The sequence below is a fragment of the Heliangelus exortis genome, chromosome Z (genome assembly GCF_036169615.1).
Source record: "Heliangelus exortis chromosome Z, bHelExo1.hap1, whole genome shotgun sequence".
NCBI lineage: Eukaryota > Metazoa > Chordata > Aves > Apodiformes > Trochilidae > Heliangelus > Heliangelus exortis.
The window spans coordinates 28244863-28261793 of NC_092454.1; the positions used below are offsets into that span (position 1 = coordinate 28244863).

Here is a 16931-nt window from a genome sequence, read left to right on the forward strand (position 1 = left end):
TTTGTCTTTGCTAACATGATCACACAGCTTTTGGTCAATTCATCATATGAAGGATATGGACACATGTACATGTGTGGACGTAGCACAATTATGGTGTAAACATGAATATAATCTAGCCAACATGATGGTGTCAAGGAACCTCAAGATAGTAATAGGGAATACTACAGATAGTAACAGGGGAGCCAATGCTACAGGCTTCACTCCTAATGATGAGTCTACCTTTATATTGGTTTTTTATACTATTTTATCTTTCTCTATTTCATACATCAATCTTCTATCTATGATTCTGTTTGATCATTCTTACATGAATGATTGAGCTACTCCAGTAAAATCCTGACTTGATTGTATTTTGTTCCTTTTTAGTAAAAACTCAAAACCAGATTATTTTTACCTGAAAAATGCCAATGGAATAGTTCCCAAGGATTGCACTCTGGGGACTGCATGAGTTAATCCTTCTCCATAGTTCAACGTCTCTAAAACCCCCCACAATGGGTGATCATAAGCAGTTTTTCATGGACAGTACTATTAAGATGAGGAAAGGAATTCACATGAGAAACTGCAGTTTCCTATCCAAACAGAAATTAATCAAGCTTTTAACATTAAGCACTTCTGTGTGAAAAAGACATTTTGTGAAAAGTAATTTAAATTTGTAAAAAGAGCTTGGTCGTTTATAATTCTCTATTCATCTCAAATTTCCAGCAAAAAAAATCTGGTAGCCTTATTCCTCTGCAAATGCCATGATACACACAGTAGTCATCTAATCAGGGTTAAGCTGCAGAAACACTGCCTATACAATAAAGCAGTCTGTCTTTCCATCATAATTAGGTCAACACTATTTATTCTGGTCTAATAGCAAAAATGAGTAAACGAATCACGCATTAAAATTATACAAACGTACAGGAACATATACGAATGTTCATTTGCAGGGGTTTTATTTTATCCTAGTCAAGTTCTTCATCAAACTCCTGAAATGTAAATATAATCCAGTTATGCCTTTTAAATACTCTCCACTTTCCAATGAATTAAGTACCTCTAAAGACAGAGTGTTAGATCAATTTGATTAAGGACCACAATGTACTCCATAATCTTACATTCATTAATATTTTATTAAATTTCCTTTTATTTCTTTCAACTATCAGGGCTTTTTAAGCCTATCTTTTCTTCCCCAGCTAGCTTTGTCTTATTCACTGGACTAAAAAAATAACTGTTTCAATCATATCAATCTTATGTTTTGATAGTAGGCTTTTTATCCACTGAAGGCATTCATTTCTTTTTGCTCAAAAAGAGTAAATACATTTAAAGCATTGCACAAATATTTTATAATAACAACTACTGCTTGTTTTCTTGCAATATCCAAGAGTGGTGTTATTCAACCACTTTAAAAATAATTTTTTACCATTTTTTTGCTATCTACCTTCTCTCTCTGTCCCTGGCCTCCAACGAATAATTCAAAATATTGCAGTACTGTTTTAGAAACTGAACCCAAGGACCTTCTCACAAATAATATTCTTAGTTCAACACAGCATTCTGTAATGTCAGCTGCATGATTAAATTGGAAATTTTATGTTCCAAGCCTTGCTTCACTCAGGAGGAAAATTTTTTTCCACTTAGTAGATGTAGGATATTCTTTGCAACACTCTGTAGTTCAGGATAACCTGTATGTCAGTATTCAGTAGATTAAACAGTCTATACATTTTCAGGTCTTGATTCTGATGTTAAGAAAAGCATCTTACACTGGTGTAATTCCAATGACTCCAGCAAGGTCATGCCTGTATTTCCACTTCTCTAAGGCAATTAGGCCTTTTATTTATGCCTGAAAAGGTGCATATAATGTTTCTTCATAGAGAAAGGACAGGATATTTGTTTCCTGCTTTAGTACATATTAACAAACACAGCTACATTTCCCTATCATTACTGTTTACAGGCAGAAATTATCTACCCTGAGTTTTCCTTTTTTCAACTCTATTTAAAAAAAGAGGTTAATGTTTCTAGAGCTTTTTGCATTTTGACTCACCCATGTAACTCCTGCTGTTTCAGACTCATTTCTATCAAATTCCATGTTGATTAAGTCATTGCTGTAGAAACAGATTTTGTCATTTTACATACAAGATCATTTGTTTTCCCTCAAACACCTGCTGCCACAGGACATGACTCTACAATCCATATAAGTATCTAAAACACAGTTTCCACCTTAGTGTACATAGCTATGTTTGCCACATAACTATTGGGTGCGATGGGTTAGAACCTTTTTCTTTCCACCTGAGATCAGTGGAAATATAATAACTTACAGGGTTTTTTTGCCTACACTTAAGAGCAGTTGTGTTCCACAGATCAGAACTCTGCAGTTCTGATCTCCCATTCTCCATACCCCTAGATCTTCTCAAGCATGCTATTTCCTTCTTTGCCAATGTGTCCAGTTTTTCTCTTAAAGGAAAGACATCTGGATACTGTAAGGAGACAGGCAATGAAGTACTTTTCGGTCTCACCCTGAGTCAAGTTTTAATCAGTCAAGTTTCTTGTGCTTGAACTTACACATTTTTTTCAGAGAATGCTGGAAATACATCAGCATAGTAAAGCACTGATCCTTTCTTTAAGTTTTGCATTTGGGGAAGAACAACACGATGTCCCAGTATAGGCTGGGGGCTGACCTGCTGGAGAGCAGTGTAGGTGAAAGAGACCTGGGGGTCCTGGTAGACAAGAAGATGACCATGAGCCAGCAATGTGCCCTTGTGGCCAAGAAGGCCAATGGCATCCTGGGGTGCATTAGAAAGGGTGTGGTTAGTAGGGCAAGAGAGGTTCTCCTCCCCCTCTATTCTGCATTGGTGAGGCCACACCTGGAGTATTGTGTCCAGTTTGGGCCCCTCAGTTCAAGAAGGACAGGGAAGTGCTTGAAAGAGTCCAGCGCAGAGCTACTAAGATGATGAAGGGAGTGGAACATCTCCCTTATGAGGAAAGGCTGAGGGAGCTGGGTCTCTTTAGTTTGGAGAAAAGGAGACTGAGAGGTGACCTCATCAATGTTTTCAAATATGTAAGGGGTGAGTGTCAGGGAGATGGAGTTAGGCTTTTCTCAATGGTGACCAGTGATAGGACAAGGGGTAATGGGTGTAAATTGGAGCATAGGAGGTTCAAGTTGAATATCAGAAAAAATTTTTTTACTGTAAGGGTGACGGAGCCCTGGAACAGGCTGCCCAGGGGGGTTGTGGAGTCTCCTTCACTGGAGACATTCAAACCCCGCCTGGACACGTTCCTAGGCGATGTACTCTAGGTGGCCCTGCTCTGGCAGGGGGGGTTGGACTAGATGATATTTCGAGGTCCCTTCCAACCCCTAGGATTCTATGATTCTATGATTCTATGATTCTTTACATGTAGGAATGTCTTCTTTCAAACTGGCACTTGCTGCTCAGCAGAGTAAAGTGGATGCAAAGCACAAAATATCTGTGGTGAAGACTGCAGTGTAAGACAGAGAAATAATTAAGAAAAGATCATGTTTGTAACAATGCTCTAGATCCTCTCTGAATTGTGTATTGTTAGGTTCCTAAGAATTATTTTCCTGTTCCTTTGTTCCCAGTAGAGCCTGGGAAAGAGTATAATGAGACAGAAAACTACTCTATTACCTGAAAAGGAAAATAAAAAGTTTATGTCATGGAGGTTATAGTCTATGAGAAGCTATAAAGATGAGTTATATATTCTAGTAAAATCAGCTTTGTCTGTCAGGTCCTTATGTTTCTTTTGTCACTTATTTTATTTGTCTCTACAGTGATTAGGAAAAACTGCCTTAAGAGTATGACCTTGCTACCAGCATTTTTATGGCCTCAAAGTAGGGAATTCAAAAGGAGAAACTGATAAGAAGAAAGTAAGAACAGTTAAATCAGAAGGAGTAGTAAAGTTGGAAACCACTCTTCTGATGGGAGAAAAGGGCATGCTTTGGAGATTAAGATGTAGCAAGAGACTGAACTGCAAATAAAGAACAAATTTCCCTTTACATGTAGCCCAGGCCTCAGAGGAATGCCCCTCATGATATTTCATGGTTGTAATGCTCTGAAACATGCTGCAAGAAAACTGCTACACATATTCTTGGGAAGTATTCTCACTGAACACAATGGCAGCACTGAAGGGGTGGGTGTGTTTTTTGACCGTCTTCATTGTGGTTATATATTATGTCAGCTTAAAAACACCCAAAAGCAATTAGATGCTAGTCTGGTAAACACTGCATCACCTAAATGATCAGATATTAATTAAGTCATATTCCTGTTTCCATTTTTAAGCCAGTCCATTTCAATAACTTAAAAGAAACTTTTTTCCCTGCTTCTTATAGTGTAATGGCAAATAAATATTGCTCAGTGTTATTTGCATTCAAAGGGGTCCATAACCTTCACTTTTTCTCAAAATCAGAATGCTTTCTTCATTAAATAGTCTTCAATTAGTAGTGTCTCTGTGAAGGGAACTACTGTTCCTTAGTTGTCCCTGTTAGGATATGTTTGTGGTGTTAATTAGTTCTATTCTCACCTTCTGCCTTATTCAGAACACCTGGAAACTGTATCACAATTTGCTGTTTCTTTTTATTCTAAACATGATTCAACAGCAAAAATGTTTTTAAATTATCTTAATTTTTCATGCTATATACAGAGTCCAGTTATCATAAGAAGAAAGCAATCCCTTGCCTTCCATGTATGGGTCCTTCACATCATTTAATTTCACGACAAATATTCAGTGCTTTGTCCTCCTGAGCAGGCCTGTGTGGTAGTTGCTAAGCCTAAGCACTTTATATAAAAAGCTTGGCTATAAAGAGATTTAGATCTGAGCCACTGCTCATACACAAAGCACTTCCATTTGTTCTTCATTCTTGTCTATCATCACAGTCTGGGAGCTGTCACATTATTTAGAGATAGTACATAATCTGATTTCTTCTTTCTGTTTTCTTTGACTCCTATTGCTCCAGGATATATTTTTCAATTTACATTTAAGAAGCTGCTGAATTCAAGGTTTCAAATGCTTCTGCTGTAGTATCTCTATTAACAAATTATAAATAACAGTGTCTGATAAAATAGGCAATTTAATTTTGGATTAACAGATTGCAGGATTGTTTCTTGACCCAGAGAGACAGCTATAATCATCTATATTATTTGACCTCATTAAAGTTGTTCCAGATTTTAATAACATCATTTGCTCTTTCTATGAGATTTGGTCCTGCAAACTGTTTATTGCCTTTCTTGCAATTAATTGCAAGGAATTACTCAAGATCAACAAAAGAACCAAATGGAATGCAAAGAGTAATCATATCACAAAGAATCATAAGACAAGACAAAGATTGTACTGTCTGATGCCAAAACAGTTAAGTGTAAGATAATTAGGTTCTTCAAGTCAGAGGACCTTTTATGTCTTTTTCCCCCGGGGTCTTGCTCTTCAGTATGTTTCTATTGTCTAGTTTGGATGTGAGCTGTTTAAAGCAAAACAAAATTAAAAACTAAATAAATTTAGCTCTGCTGGTGAAAAATGCTATGCCTACAGTTATGGAGTCTAGGGCCCTCTGACATACGCAAGTCCTTTCCACAAGGGGAAAGGAAAAAGATGTAGAGCAAAATTATGTAAAGCTCTAGTCTCTCTTCTGAGCTTTAGCCTAGCTCAAAGAATAAATGCAAAGAGGCTCCAGCTACAATTCGCTAAATATCTGAACAGTGAGCCTACCACAAAACACAGTGATTAAAAAGAAGAGATAGTGAGGCCAAGATTTTAGAGAAAGGAAGGAAGCAGAACCTGACCTCTGGGAGAAACTGGTTAGAGACAATCAGAAAATAACAGATGGTGAATATGTTGTAAACCTGACTGTCATGGAGGGTAGTGGCCATGTCAGCTGTGATGGACAAAGTTAGTCAAGTAAGAAATAAGAAGAATTGTGAAAAAAGAGTTAATGTTCCTGTTTACTTAAGAGGTGTCTACTTTAAGGGGATGTATTCAGGGGCACATCCAGGAAGACGTTTTCGAAAGACAGTTAAAAAGTTGGTAATGCCACTACTGACGTGAAACCAATCTTAACCATTTACCTAGGGGAAATTGCCTTACACTTTCCACTGCCAGTCTCATGATCTAGACAGTTTTTCATTTCTGCTTTCTCTTACTGCTCAGTTTTCACACTTTTAGATTTTTTGTATTCTTCTAGGATTTGATCTTGTATTCTGTAAAGTTACCTTCAATTCAATCTTCCTAGCACTCTCACGTGTTGCTGAATTTTAGTTTCATATCTTAGTCATTCCTGGGTTTGTTCACTTTCCATATGTGTGCACCTATATTTTGAGTTAAGACATGTACTTGGGACATGCAGAAATAGTTCTCCTAAAACTCAGATTGTCATAAGAAAAGTAGCAGCAAGGGAAGGGTTAATTCAGATGTTTCTGTTGTTTTTTGAATTGCATTTAGCAAAGCAATATATGCTTTCTACCTTCAACCCAGAGGGTTTAGATACTGCAGAGTGCCACAAATCTATGAAATAGTTGATAGAGCCTTGAAAGAGTAAAAAGAACCTTTAAAACTTAATTACAGAATGGAACAGTTGTAGCTAATATCTAACTTTATTTAAAACCTGTATGATCTCATCAACTGAAGCAGTTCTACAAGGTTCCATAGTGGTAGAATTGTCAGTAGCATAAGAAATTACTTTTTTACACTACCATGGTGAAGTAAAGCAATATACCTTTGGCATTTTTTTGTAGCAAATGGTTTCAAAAGTCTAAGAGCTTATCACCAGCTTCAACACCTTTAAATATTCCCTGATTTTATCCCCATCTCACAGGGATCACTTTCATACTAGTTCTGAACTTTGCCACTCTTTCTCTCTAATTGCAGGATGAAGGGAAGTACAGGCCTCTGGAAATAGCAAGGTTGGAAGGAGCAGAAATTGGTGTTGACACCAGTCTGGGTAAACCATTTGTTTTCAAATGCATACCTCAGAGTGGTAGCAGGATTTTCTACTTCTGTGCAACTTCCAACCAAGAAATGAAGAGGTAAGTGATCTGTCATTTTACAGGGTCAGTTTTGTAGTTCCAGTTTGGGAGAGAGATTCTTAATCTTCAGAGGATGTTCACAGTACTTGCCTTGATCAATAGAAAAAAAAAAGATCCCCCTTAATTCTTAATTTATCTTCAGATTTCACCTATGTTTTTATGCCTTTTCTCCCACTGCTAAATTCAAATGAAAGTGTAAATCTTCCTGTGGATATAAACTTGCATATCAGTTATTTCATATGAATTATCTCTCTCCTGCCCAAGAAGGACAGTGCTAGTAATTCCGTCTTCTATTTCCATTTCCATCATTTTGTGATATTATCATTTTAGTACTTTAAAATGCATGCATGCTACCAAAGCATGTTCCTTATTGTAAGAGGCAACAAATTTGGGCTTCACTCAAATTATCATAGAATCATAGAATCATAGAATCCTAGGGGTTGGAAGGGACCTCGAAATATCATCTAGTCCAACCCCCCCTGCCAGAGCAGGGCCACCTAGAGTACATCGCCTAGGAACGTGTCCAGGCGGGGTTTGAATGTCTCCAGTGAAGGAGACTCCACAACCCCCCTGGGCAGCCTGTTCCAGGGCTCTGTCACCCTTACAGTAAAAAAATTCTTTCTGATATTCAACTTGAACCTCCTATGCTCCAACTTACACCCATTACCCCTTGTCCTATCACTGGTCACCATAGAGAAAAGCCTAGCTCCATCTCCCTGACACTCACCCCTTACATATTTGAAAACATTGATGAGGTCACCCCTCAGTCTCCTTTTCTCCAAACTAAAGAGACCCAGCTCCCTCAGCCTTTCCTCATAAGGGAGATGCTCCACTCCCTTAATCATCTTAGTAGCTCTGCGCTGGACTCTTTCAAGCACTTCCCTGTCCTTCTTGAACTGAGGGGCCCAGAACTGGACACAATACTCCAGGTGTGGCCTCACCAATGCAGAATAGAGGGGGAGGAGAACCTCTCTTGACCTACTAACCACACCCTTTCTAATGCACCCCAGGATGCCATTGGCCTTCTTGGCCACAAGGGCACATTGCTGGCTCATGGTCATCCTCTTGTCTACCAGGACCCCCAGGTCTCTTTCACCTACACTGCTCTCCAGCAGGTCAGCCCCCAACCTATACTGGGACATCGTGTTGTTCTTCCCCAAATGCAAAACTCTACACTTCCCCTTATTGAATTTCATCTTGTTCCTCCCTGCCCAACTCTCCAGCCTGTCTAAGTCTCTCTGAATGGCAGCACAGCCTTCTGGTGTGTCAGCCACTCCTCCCAGCTTAGTGTCATCAGCAAACTTGCTGAGGGTACATTCTATACCCTCATCCAAGTCGTTGATGAATATATTGAACAACACCGGTCCCAGTACCGACCCCTGAGGGACTCCACTAGTCACGCCCCTCCAACCAGATTCTGCCCCATTGACTACAACTCTCTGACTCCTTCCTTTCAACCAGTTCCTGACCCACCTCACTACCTGATCACCAAACCCATACTTGATCAACTTATCTACAAGGATGCTGTGAGAGACGGTGTCAAATTAATTAAATACTATTTTTTAATTTTGCCAAGACTATAGCTGACTGTAGTCTCAACTAACTAAAATCACCCAAAATACAATAAACAACATTTTAGGTTTTAATTTCAAAATGTACTTAAATCTAATCTTATTATCCTCTTTGTTTTATTGTCAATTATCAAAAATATAATGCTATGTACTAGGGTGATGTTTGGCATCCATCCAAACTTCTTTTTGTAACATCTTACTACTTAACAGTATACTATTGTAATATCTGAACATTTTCCACTTCCAAATTCTATGCCATTCAAAAAGCATAACTTTGCCAACAAATAGTTTGCTTTATTCTGTAGTCTCCAATTTCAGGCTTCTTCAAGTTTCCCACAACTTCCTTATTTACATTATAACAAAGCCACAAGAAAGAGTGATCATTTAACTTGATGTGTTGAACTATATTCAAAATTCAGATTCCCTTGTCTGCAAAATTAATCTATTACAATGCGTTACACAGCAAGCTTTGAGACTTATTTTTCTGTGGGTTAGCAATGTATTTAGATCTAATCTACTACATTTCTCTCTTGATGCCTTGAATGAGTCCTGAAAATTCTGTATCTACATCCCTAAGATGTCTTTTTGAGCAATAAATAGAAGAGGCAGTGAAGCACATTTATTTGGTTCTACCAAACTAAGCTGTTCTCATTTTTGTGATATTACAGGTGGCTGGAGGCTATGGATAAAGCAGTGCATCCTGTCCATAGGGTAATTTTATTTATAAATATTTTATATTTATAGTAGAATATTTTATTTATTACCATAAGGTAATTTATTTATAGGAGAATCGTGTGTATAGCAGATTGTGCAGGCTACTGAGAGACAGTAGATATATTTGTACATAGTCAGGTGCAGGCAGTAACATGGAAGCTGAATACTCTTGCTCTGTGCTGTTAGGATGTTGCCATGGCTTAGTAGTATGGGACCACAAACCTAAGGGCAGAATTAGTACCAGCCCACAAAGGGAAGATAAAAAGGGAATTAAGACTGGACCCTTTAAGTTGGAAACCGAAAACAATTGGATACAGATTTACTAACACAAGGGAAAGGTAATAACACAAGGGACAAAGTAACAAAGAACACAAAGAATACAAATATAAGAATACAAATATATACTAATATATATATACATATATATATGTCTACACAACCCAATGGACATGGGCTCTGAGGAGCAGGTGTCGAGCTGGTGGTAAAGAAGCGCAGGGGAGCAGCAGCGCAGCCAGGAGCGAGCGGGAAGAAAAAGGGAGGAGCTGCTTGGGCTTCCTGAACTTTATAGAGTATGGGCAGGAAACAGGAGGGAACAGACCCCTCCCTTTGTGTTCCGCCCCTCTCAGAGTCCTAAAGCCCCCCTTCTTTAGTTCTTCATGTTCAAACAATGACAGTGCGGCCTGACCAGTGCCAAGTACGGGGAGACTTAATTTCCCTTCTGCTGGCCACACTATTCCTGATTCAAGCCAGATACTACTGAGTGTTTTAATATTGCTTTTGAGTCAACAAAGCATTTTAAAGTAAAGTATGCATGGCTTAAGAATCTGTTAAGTTATTCTTACATGCTAAGAAATCATATGGTACCATGTTACTTGCCACAGCATTACCATATTTGGGATTTGGCTTTATGTTTAGTTTATTCAGGCATCACAAAGTATCAGAGCGAACAGGTGTCACTTCTGATTTACCTGTGAACACTTCAGAAACTATTTTCTGCAACAGCTTGTTGAAAGAATTCTGTATGTTTTGCATAGTTCAGCCAAACGCACTGTCCCTCATGCTAGTGATCTGCTTTCTCAAAGGCTTGAAAATGTGTTACTTAGCTTTAGTTTATCTTTGCATGTGAAGATTTTTGTGTCTGTGTTAGACTTTCCTATCTTAATCAGATTCTGTCATCTCATTAGTAAATTGCAGTCTGCCTCATCTTATTTGAATGCTGTTTCAGTGTACCAGTGTTACTACTGATACATGATGGTCTCAAACAAGGAAGGGATGAATGTCAGAGACTGTATCTGAGCTAAGGTAACAGTAGTACTAAGCCCAGAACTTCTGAGTTTTGACTTCTGATATTTTTATTTGGCTAATGCATGTACTTAAAGTACAGTTTAAACTTGGAAGCACACAATACAGGAAAATCCTTGGCAAATCATCAGACATTACTGTGGTGTGTGTTTTTTTCATATATAAGGCGTGGTATTTCTTGAAAGAAAACTGTTTCATAGTGATTACCAGCCAGAACTATTTCAGCTGTTTTTATAAAACTTCCAATATCGCATATACAGAAAGCTCTCTCGTGCATTGACAACAACCCATTAGCAACCCATTAAAAACACAGTAAGTTGCCTCCTTTCTGTGCTACTGCACTTATTTTAGACTGCCTTATCTTGTTTAGCTTTTTCTTTGAGTGAACAATATCCTTTTCTGACAGAACAGTTTGATTTAATGTCACTGTCATTGCCTAACCTCTGTTTTCAATGACCACTGCATCTGTTCCTTCCTTCTAACTGGACTTCGCACTCAGCTGAGTAGAAAAAGCTTGTGTTTTCCTTCTTTTTTGTTTGCTAACCTATTTGTTACTGACTTTTTGCAATAGACAGTGTTTTACAGCAAAGCTCACAACACAGTTATTTAACAGACCAGTAGGCTGATACCATGTCATCTTAATGAATCTACAAAGACAGTTGTGTTGTGAAGACACCTACTATTACTGAAACTCTCTTCCGCACTTTGCTGCAGTAAGTCTCAGGTTTCCCCTCCATAACAAAGAATGCAGCCAGCTATATTGTGCCAGGTCTTTTTTCCATCATTACCTTATCAAGGATACCAAAGAAATATCATGAATAAATGCAAAAGAAAACTTCTGTGTAAACAATGAGGATGCTATTGATATTGCACACATTCTTCCAATGTATTTCAAATGACAAAGATACTGGTTGATGTAGAACTTGAAATATGTATTGCAGATATGCAGAACGCACCATGAGAGTCTGAGTTCTTAACATCTCATATTTAAAGGAAAAGAAGAAATGCTTTAGTCTCACATTAGAAAACTTGGGTCTTTAAGGGTAAAACAATATTTGCTTTGGGTAAATCTGCTTTTGGGTAAAACAATATTTTACTTTTTGCAGATTGTCTTTTCGGATTCCCTTATAACAAAAAACACAGTGGCAGTTTATTATAGGTTGAGCTCTTCCTTCACTTGTAAATTATGATGGGATGATTTTAGTAATGAAAAAGACTCTGCTTCCCAGAGAGGGATGGAAAGGCATCCATAAACATTTTGTGTGTGGTAATGCTTCCAGTCCACGTCTGAGTGCTGTATTCTGGCATCAGACACCACTGCATTTTCTCTGGAACCAAGAGGGTATATGATGAAAATTGTTTTGCCAGACTACACACAGTAAGACTACTGAAGTCAGTATATAAGTAAGATGTTATTTTTAAAAAAGCTTCTTCATACAGCTTTGAAATAATCCTGTTTCTGTGAGTGAAACTTGTATTGAAAAACAAATAGATGCAGAAGAGTTATTACTGTAAGAAGAAAGCAGAAGTTGCCATCAAATTTAGGTTTTTCTCTTTCATTTTCAGCACTGACTTTTCAAAATATTTTAACAACAGAAGCATGTCTCTTCATATGACATCCTCCTTAATTCTTACCAGAACTTTTCAACATGCTTGCTTTACAGAACCACGTGTGGGTAGATGTCACACTGTATAACACTACACTTCCACCTTTGGCTATCAAAAACCCAGAGTGCCTGGGGCTGCTGCACCAGCTGGACAGAAGCAAAGATGCCTGGATTCAGCACTACTGTGTTCTGAAGGATGGCTGTTTGTACTTTTATGCCACTCTTCGCTCTACACCTGCCCAAGGTAGGAATGGATGCTGGATTTTAGTAGACTGATAAACCAGAAATGTTTCACAGCAGTTTCCAGAAAGAATTTTTACCATGAATGATAAAAAAAGGAAAAATTCTTATAACTGAACTCCCTATGTTCTGTAAAGGTGAGTGAAGGAGGTCTTTTTTCCTGAAATAGCCACCTCTTTCTCCACTCCCATCTTTTGCTTTGTGTGTTTCTTTCTGGAATGGAGACAGTCAGGACAGACATTACCTTAGAAGAAAGTATCAACAAGAGCTACCTTCCACAGGACTTCACAGTGGCCAGAGCCAGTCCCACTGATGGCAGTCTGCTCAAAGCTGCTGAGTCCTACCTGTTAGGTAGCGTCCTTGAAGAGAGAGACACAATGAACACAGCCTGTTTTTTTCTGCCATTACCAGGTTTTCACATGGCCTTGACAAAGCTATTCCACTCACCAAAAGGTAGAACTTCCATGCTCCAGCAGCCATTGATATTCCAGGGTGGGGCCATGAACTAAAGCTGCCATTTAGCAGCTCTCCCCATACCAGAAGAAGATGTCTGACCACTCTGAAAACAGCAACTTGAGGCTACCAGGGCTCTTTGTGAGTTTCAGGCACTGATGTAAGCCTACAAGCACAAGCCTATAAAAGACAGTATTTAAAAAATGAGGAGGTGCCCCTGGGACAGATAATGTGTCAGGACTGGCAAAGGCACTCTCCCTGTGCTAAGCAACTTAGTATTTAAAAAAATTCTGTGGTACTTTTCCCTACTAGCCAGCTTACAGATCAAAAGGGAAAACTTCCCTTACAGTTTGTCTATTTGCCTTATGGTCAGGCAAGAGTCATTCTGCCTTATACTGCTCAGCACTTTCCCTCTGCCAAAAGCTTTGCATATAAAATGACAGCTCTACTGAAACTGCAGCTAAGGTTTTCACAGAGATAAGTGATGAATTAGGGCAAAAGCAAAAATTAAGTATAACCTGTTTATGATACCCAAGACTATGCTCCACCTGCTAAATACATCTCTTTGGTGTTTAAATATTCTACTCCATACAAATTCTTGTACACTATAGTGTTTCTCTCGTTATTGCAATTACTGTTTTTTCCACTTTCACTACAGCTTCTCCCTGCCCCATAAAATCTCCAATGTTCCTGTCATTAATGTGAAAGAAGAAAAACAAACAAACAAAAAAACAAACACAAAAAAACACACACAAAAAAAAACCAAAACCCCAGACCCTGAGGACAATAACAGGAACATTCAGCTACAGTTAATCAGCTCCAGAGGGCTTTACAGAACAGCTAAAATGAAAATGCCATGAAGGCCAAATTCTGTCTAATTCTTTTCCTTCACAGATGGCTAGTGTGGCCTGCAGTGATGTTTTAGTTGCTAATGGCAGCAAGGGAAACCAGTAGTGACTCTAGGAATTCTTTTTTAATGACCAAATTCATATCCCTTTAGCTTTTCAAGAAAAGAAAAAGAACAACAAAAAAAACTATTTTGCAACTTCTTATCTAATGAGAAGATAAATAAAGCTACATAGTTGATTATTTGCTGGACAGGAAGCATGTTTTACACTACTTTCAAATAAATTTTAATGAAAATAAACCCTGAACTTTCACATTTTTAATGTGAAATATGTAAATTCTGCACAATTTTGTCAAAACACCCAACACAAGGCATCTGAAAATCAAACTTGCAGATATTGTTGGTATGCTGGTAATGGGCAGTAATTTCATAAATGATACCTGCAATAAACATGATGCATGCCATTTTCTCCTGTCCAGGTGGCCTTTACCTACAGGGATACATTGTAAGTGAACAGTCTCTGGGCTCAAAGAGATCCGTAATTGAACTCAAGCCTCCATCTGAAGAATTTAAAACATTCTACTTATGTGCAGAGAACGTAAATGAAAACAAAAGGTAAACCAAATTTTTGTTTTGTTTTGTTTTTGTTTTTGTTTTTGTTTTTGTTTCTATTTTATTTTATTTGGGAAAGTAGGAACACTGTAGATTGGAAAGATCTAGTGACAACTTTTCGTTCTGTTTTCACTTGTTTCCCCAAATTTCCTTTTAATTGTAGATTTAATCAAACTGCAGTACAACAAGTTGGCATGTATGAGTCATCAGCTTTGCTGCTGTCAGTGCTGGAACAACAGCAAGGCTGGCTTGCAGAGGCTCAGAAAGGTACCTTAATTAGGAGCCTTTCACAGTGTGTGGGTGACTGCACTAAAACAGAAAAGCAATGGTACCTGCCATGAGAGATAATGGAAAGTGTATCTTCCTAATTCCCAAGAATTATTTACTTCCAAGAATGACCATTAGAATTAAAAAAGAAAATCTGTGTATGAAATTACATTCTGAAGGTGAATTTATTCATCATAATTCAGCCACATTCTGGAGATCTTGTTTAAAGCCTACTAATTACAGATTTGGGCTTTAATTTAATGAACAAAGGACAAAGCTTTTTGCTAGTTGGAAATTGGTGTTAGTTGTTATAGTCAACTGCTACATCTCCTGCCTCTCTCTAACGCACTTACTATCAGCATACATAGTAACACAGTAGTACAAACACCATTTATAAACGGCAAGTTTCAAGGAATATTAAAATGCATATAAAACACTTAATCAGAGACAGTTGTTTGTCTTTCATTTCTTCTAGATGGATTACAGCTTTGAAAGCTTCAATTAATAAATGGTTACCCCTACACCAGGCAATCCAAGATTTCATGAACAGACCATTGGAGGAGACAAGGATGTGATAAGAAAGCTCTTTTTTTTTTTCCCTTTAATTCCCTCAATTCCCATTAAAAAATCCAGTCTTTTTCTTACAGTTCATTACAGTTCATTACATCATTTCAAATGATGCTTTAGCAGCAGGTAATCTTTACCATTGCTATAGATTCACAAATGTTGTTAGTATTAGTAAATAAAGCTATGTCATTGCCTTTGTGGCTGTCTGATTTGTGTTTCTGCATCAGCTCAGATCATGGCATAAAGTCTTTTACATCAGTGAACTGGCATCACCATTTATCTGATGCAGACAAGAGAGACGCTGCTGTATTTCATTGTGTATTTTGTATTCCCTGATTTATTATATCTGCATTTTTCCAAATGCTCACTTTGTAAAGACGCTTTTCCATCCAGAAGTTTCATATGTGGGCTTGCCTGTAAGTTTCCAGATGATGCAGGGCTTAAGGCTGGGACAGGCTGGGCTGACTAAAAGGCTAGCAGCTACATACCATTACAGCACTCCTGGAGGAATAGAATAAATTTGCCTTATTTGGATGAACACTTTTTTTTCAGTATGTCCTGTATTAACATAGATTTTAATTTTTAAATTATTCTGATTTGGCCATCTGCCATTGCAGCACAGCACATTTGTGAAAATAAATCAGTTCAAGAATCAGAGGCACTATTTTCTCCAAAGTTACCAGTTAGATATAGCACCATAAATCTTCATCAGGAGTATCAGGGTCAGACATCTGTAGTTACTAACAGCTGGTCTTATACATAATGTTTGACACTATTCTCTGATATCAAGATAAATCCTCTCATTAATAAATCTGGGTATTCAGTTCCCAAGCCTCCCAGAATATGAATTCAAGTAAAATAACAAATACTTGTTCCCTTTATTTATTGAAGTCACATGCTAAAAAATTTAAAATTGAATGCTGCAGCAAAGTACAGAAGGAAAAGAATATATACCCAGTACAGAAAAAAAAAATTACTGAAATTCTGTTAAAAAGCCTGTGATAACTGCTCTTCTTACCATGTTTCTTAGACCCTGAGAACATCTGAACACACCAGAACCTCATCTAATTGCCAGCTCATATTGTTAACATGGAAAATATCAATTGCAATGACATTAAAAGCTAAAATTCAAGTAGCCACCAAAAAAAAATTTTTTAAATGTGATTTATTGACTTTTGATGCTTCAAGGAACACTACAAAGAAAGCCAGTAAACACTCCAAATGTATTGCTGTGGTGATCTGAATGATTTAATTTAAACTAAGAATGGTTAGTTAAACTGTTGGTTACACTGTTTAGTGTAAGCAGTTTTCTGAAAATGGCAGCAAGCCCCAAGTATGTTAGCATCCATGTGCTCTGGAGTAAAACATACAACTATATTTGAAAACAAGCAGTCATCACAGTCAAGTTCTACATTTACTGCTAGTCTTTTGACATTTTCGTGTTCAGAAATGAAACTGACATTTCTGCTACAACTCTGAGAACGAGTAATGAAGTAGGTATAAACTAACATCCCTCTGAGACCCAGATGTTCCTTCTCTTACTAGCTCAGTTGGCATGTTTTGTCTTTAACTACTGCACCCGCAACTATCCTCAGACAGACCACATGATCACCAACTACTTCATTTACACCTACAATAAAATACATAACACAAAGAACTGACAGTGATATAAGATTCAGTAACCTCAACATTAAGGTATGAAAAGAAATTAGCTGTTCAAGGTGAGTAAAGGTTACAGGATAGTCTTTTACTG

At 37.8% G+C, this 16931-nt stretch overlaps 1 protein-coding gene across 2 annotated transcripts in view; it reads left to right on the forward strand.

Moving 5' to 3' along the window:
* LOC139789739 (uncharacterized) overlaps positions 1-15376 on the forward strand; it is a 42196-nt gene extending 26820 nt beyond the window's left edge. For both annotated transcript variants that reach the window (XM_071730746.1, XM_071730747.1), the window contains exons 9-13: positions 6841-6998; positions 9238-9280; positions 12250-12436; positions 14212-14347; positions 15087-15376. In XM_071730746.1, coding sequence (XP_071586847.1) covers positions 6841-6998; positions 9238-9280; positions 12250-12436; positions 14212-14347; positions 15087-15186 — 624 coding nt within the window. In that variant the 3' untranslated portion in view covers positions 15187-15376. The remainder of the gene's footprint in view (positions 1-6840; positions 6999-9237; positions 9281-12249; positions 12437-14211; positions 14348-15086) is intronic.
* The last annotated feature ends 1555 nt before the right edge of the window (positions 15377-16931 follow it).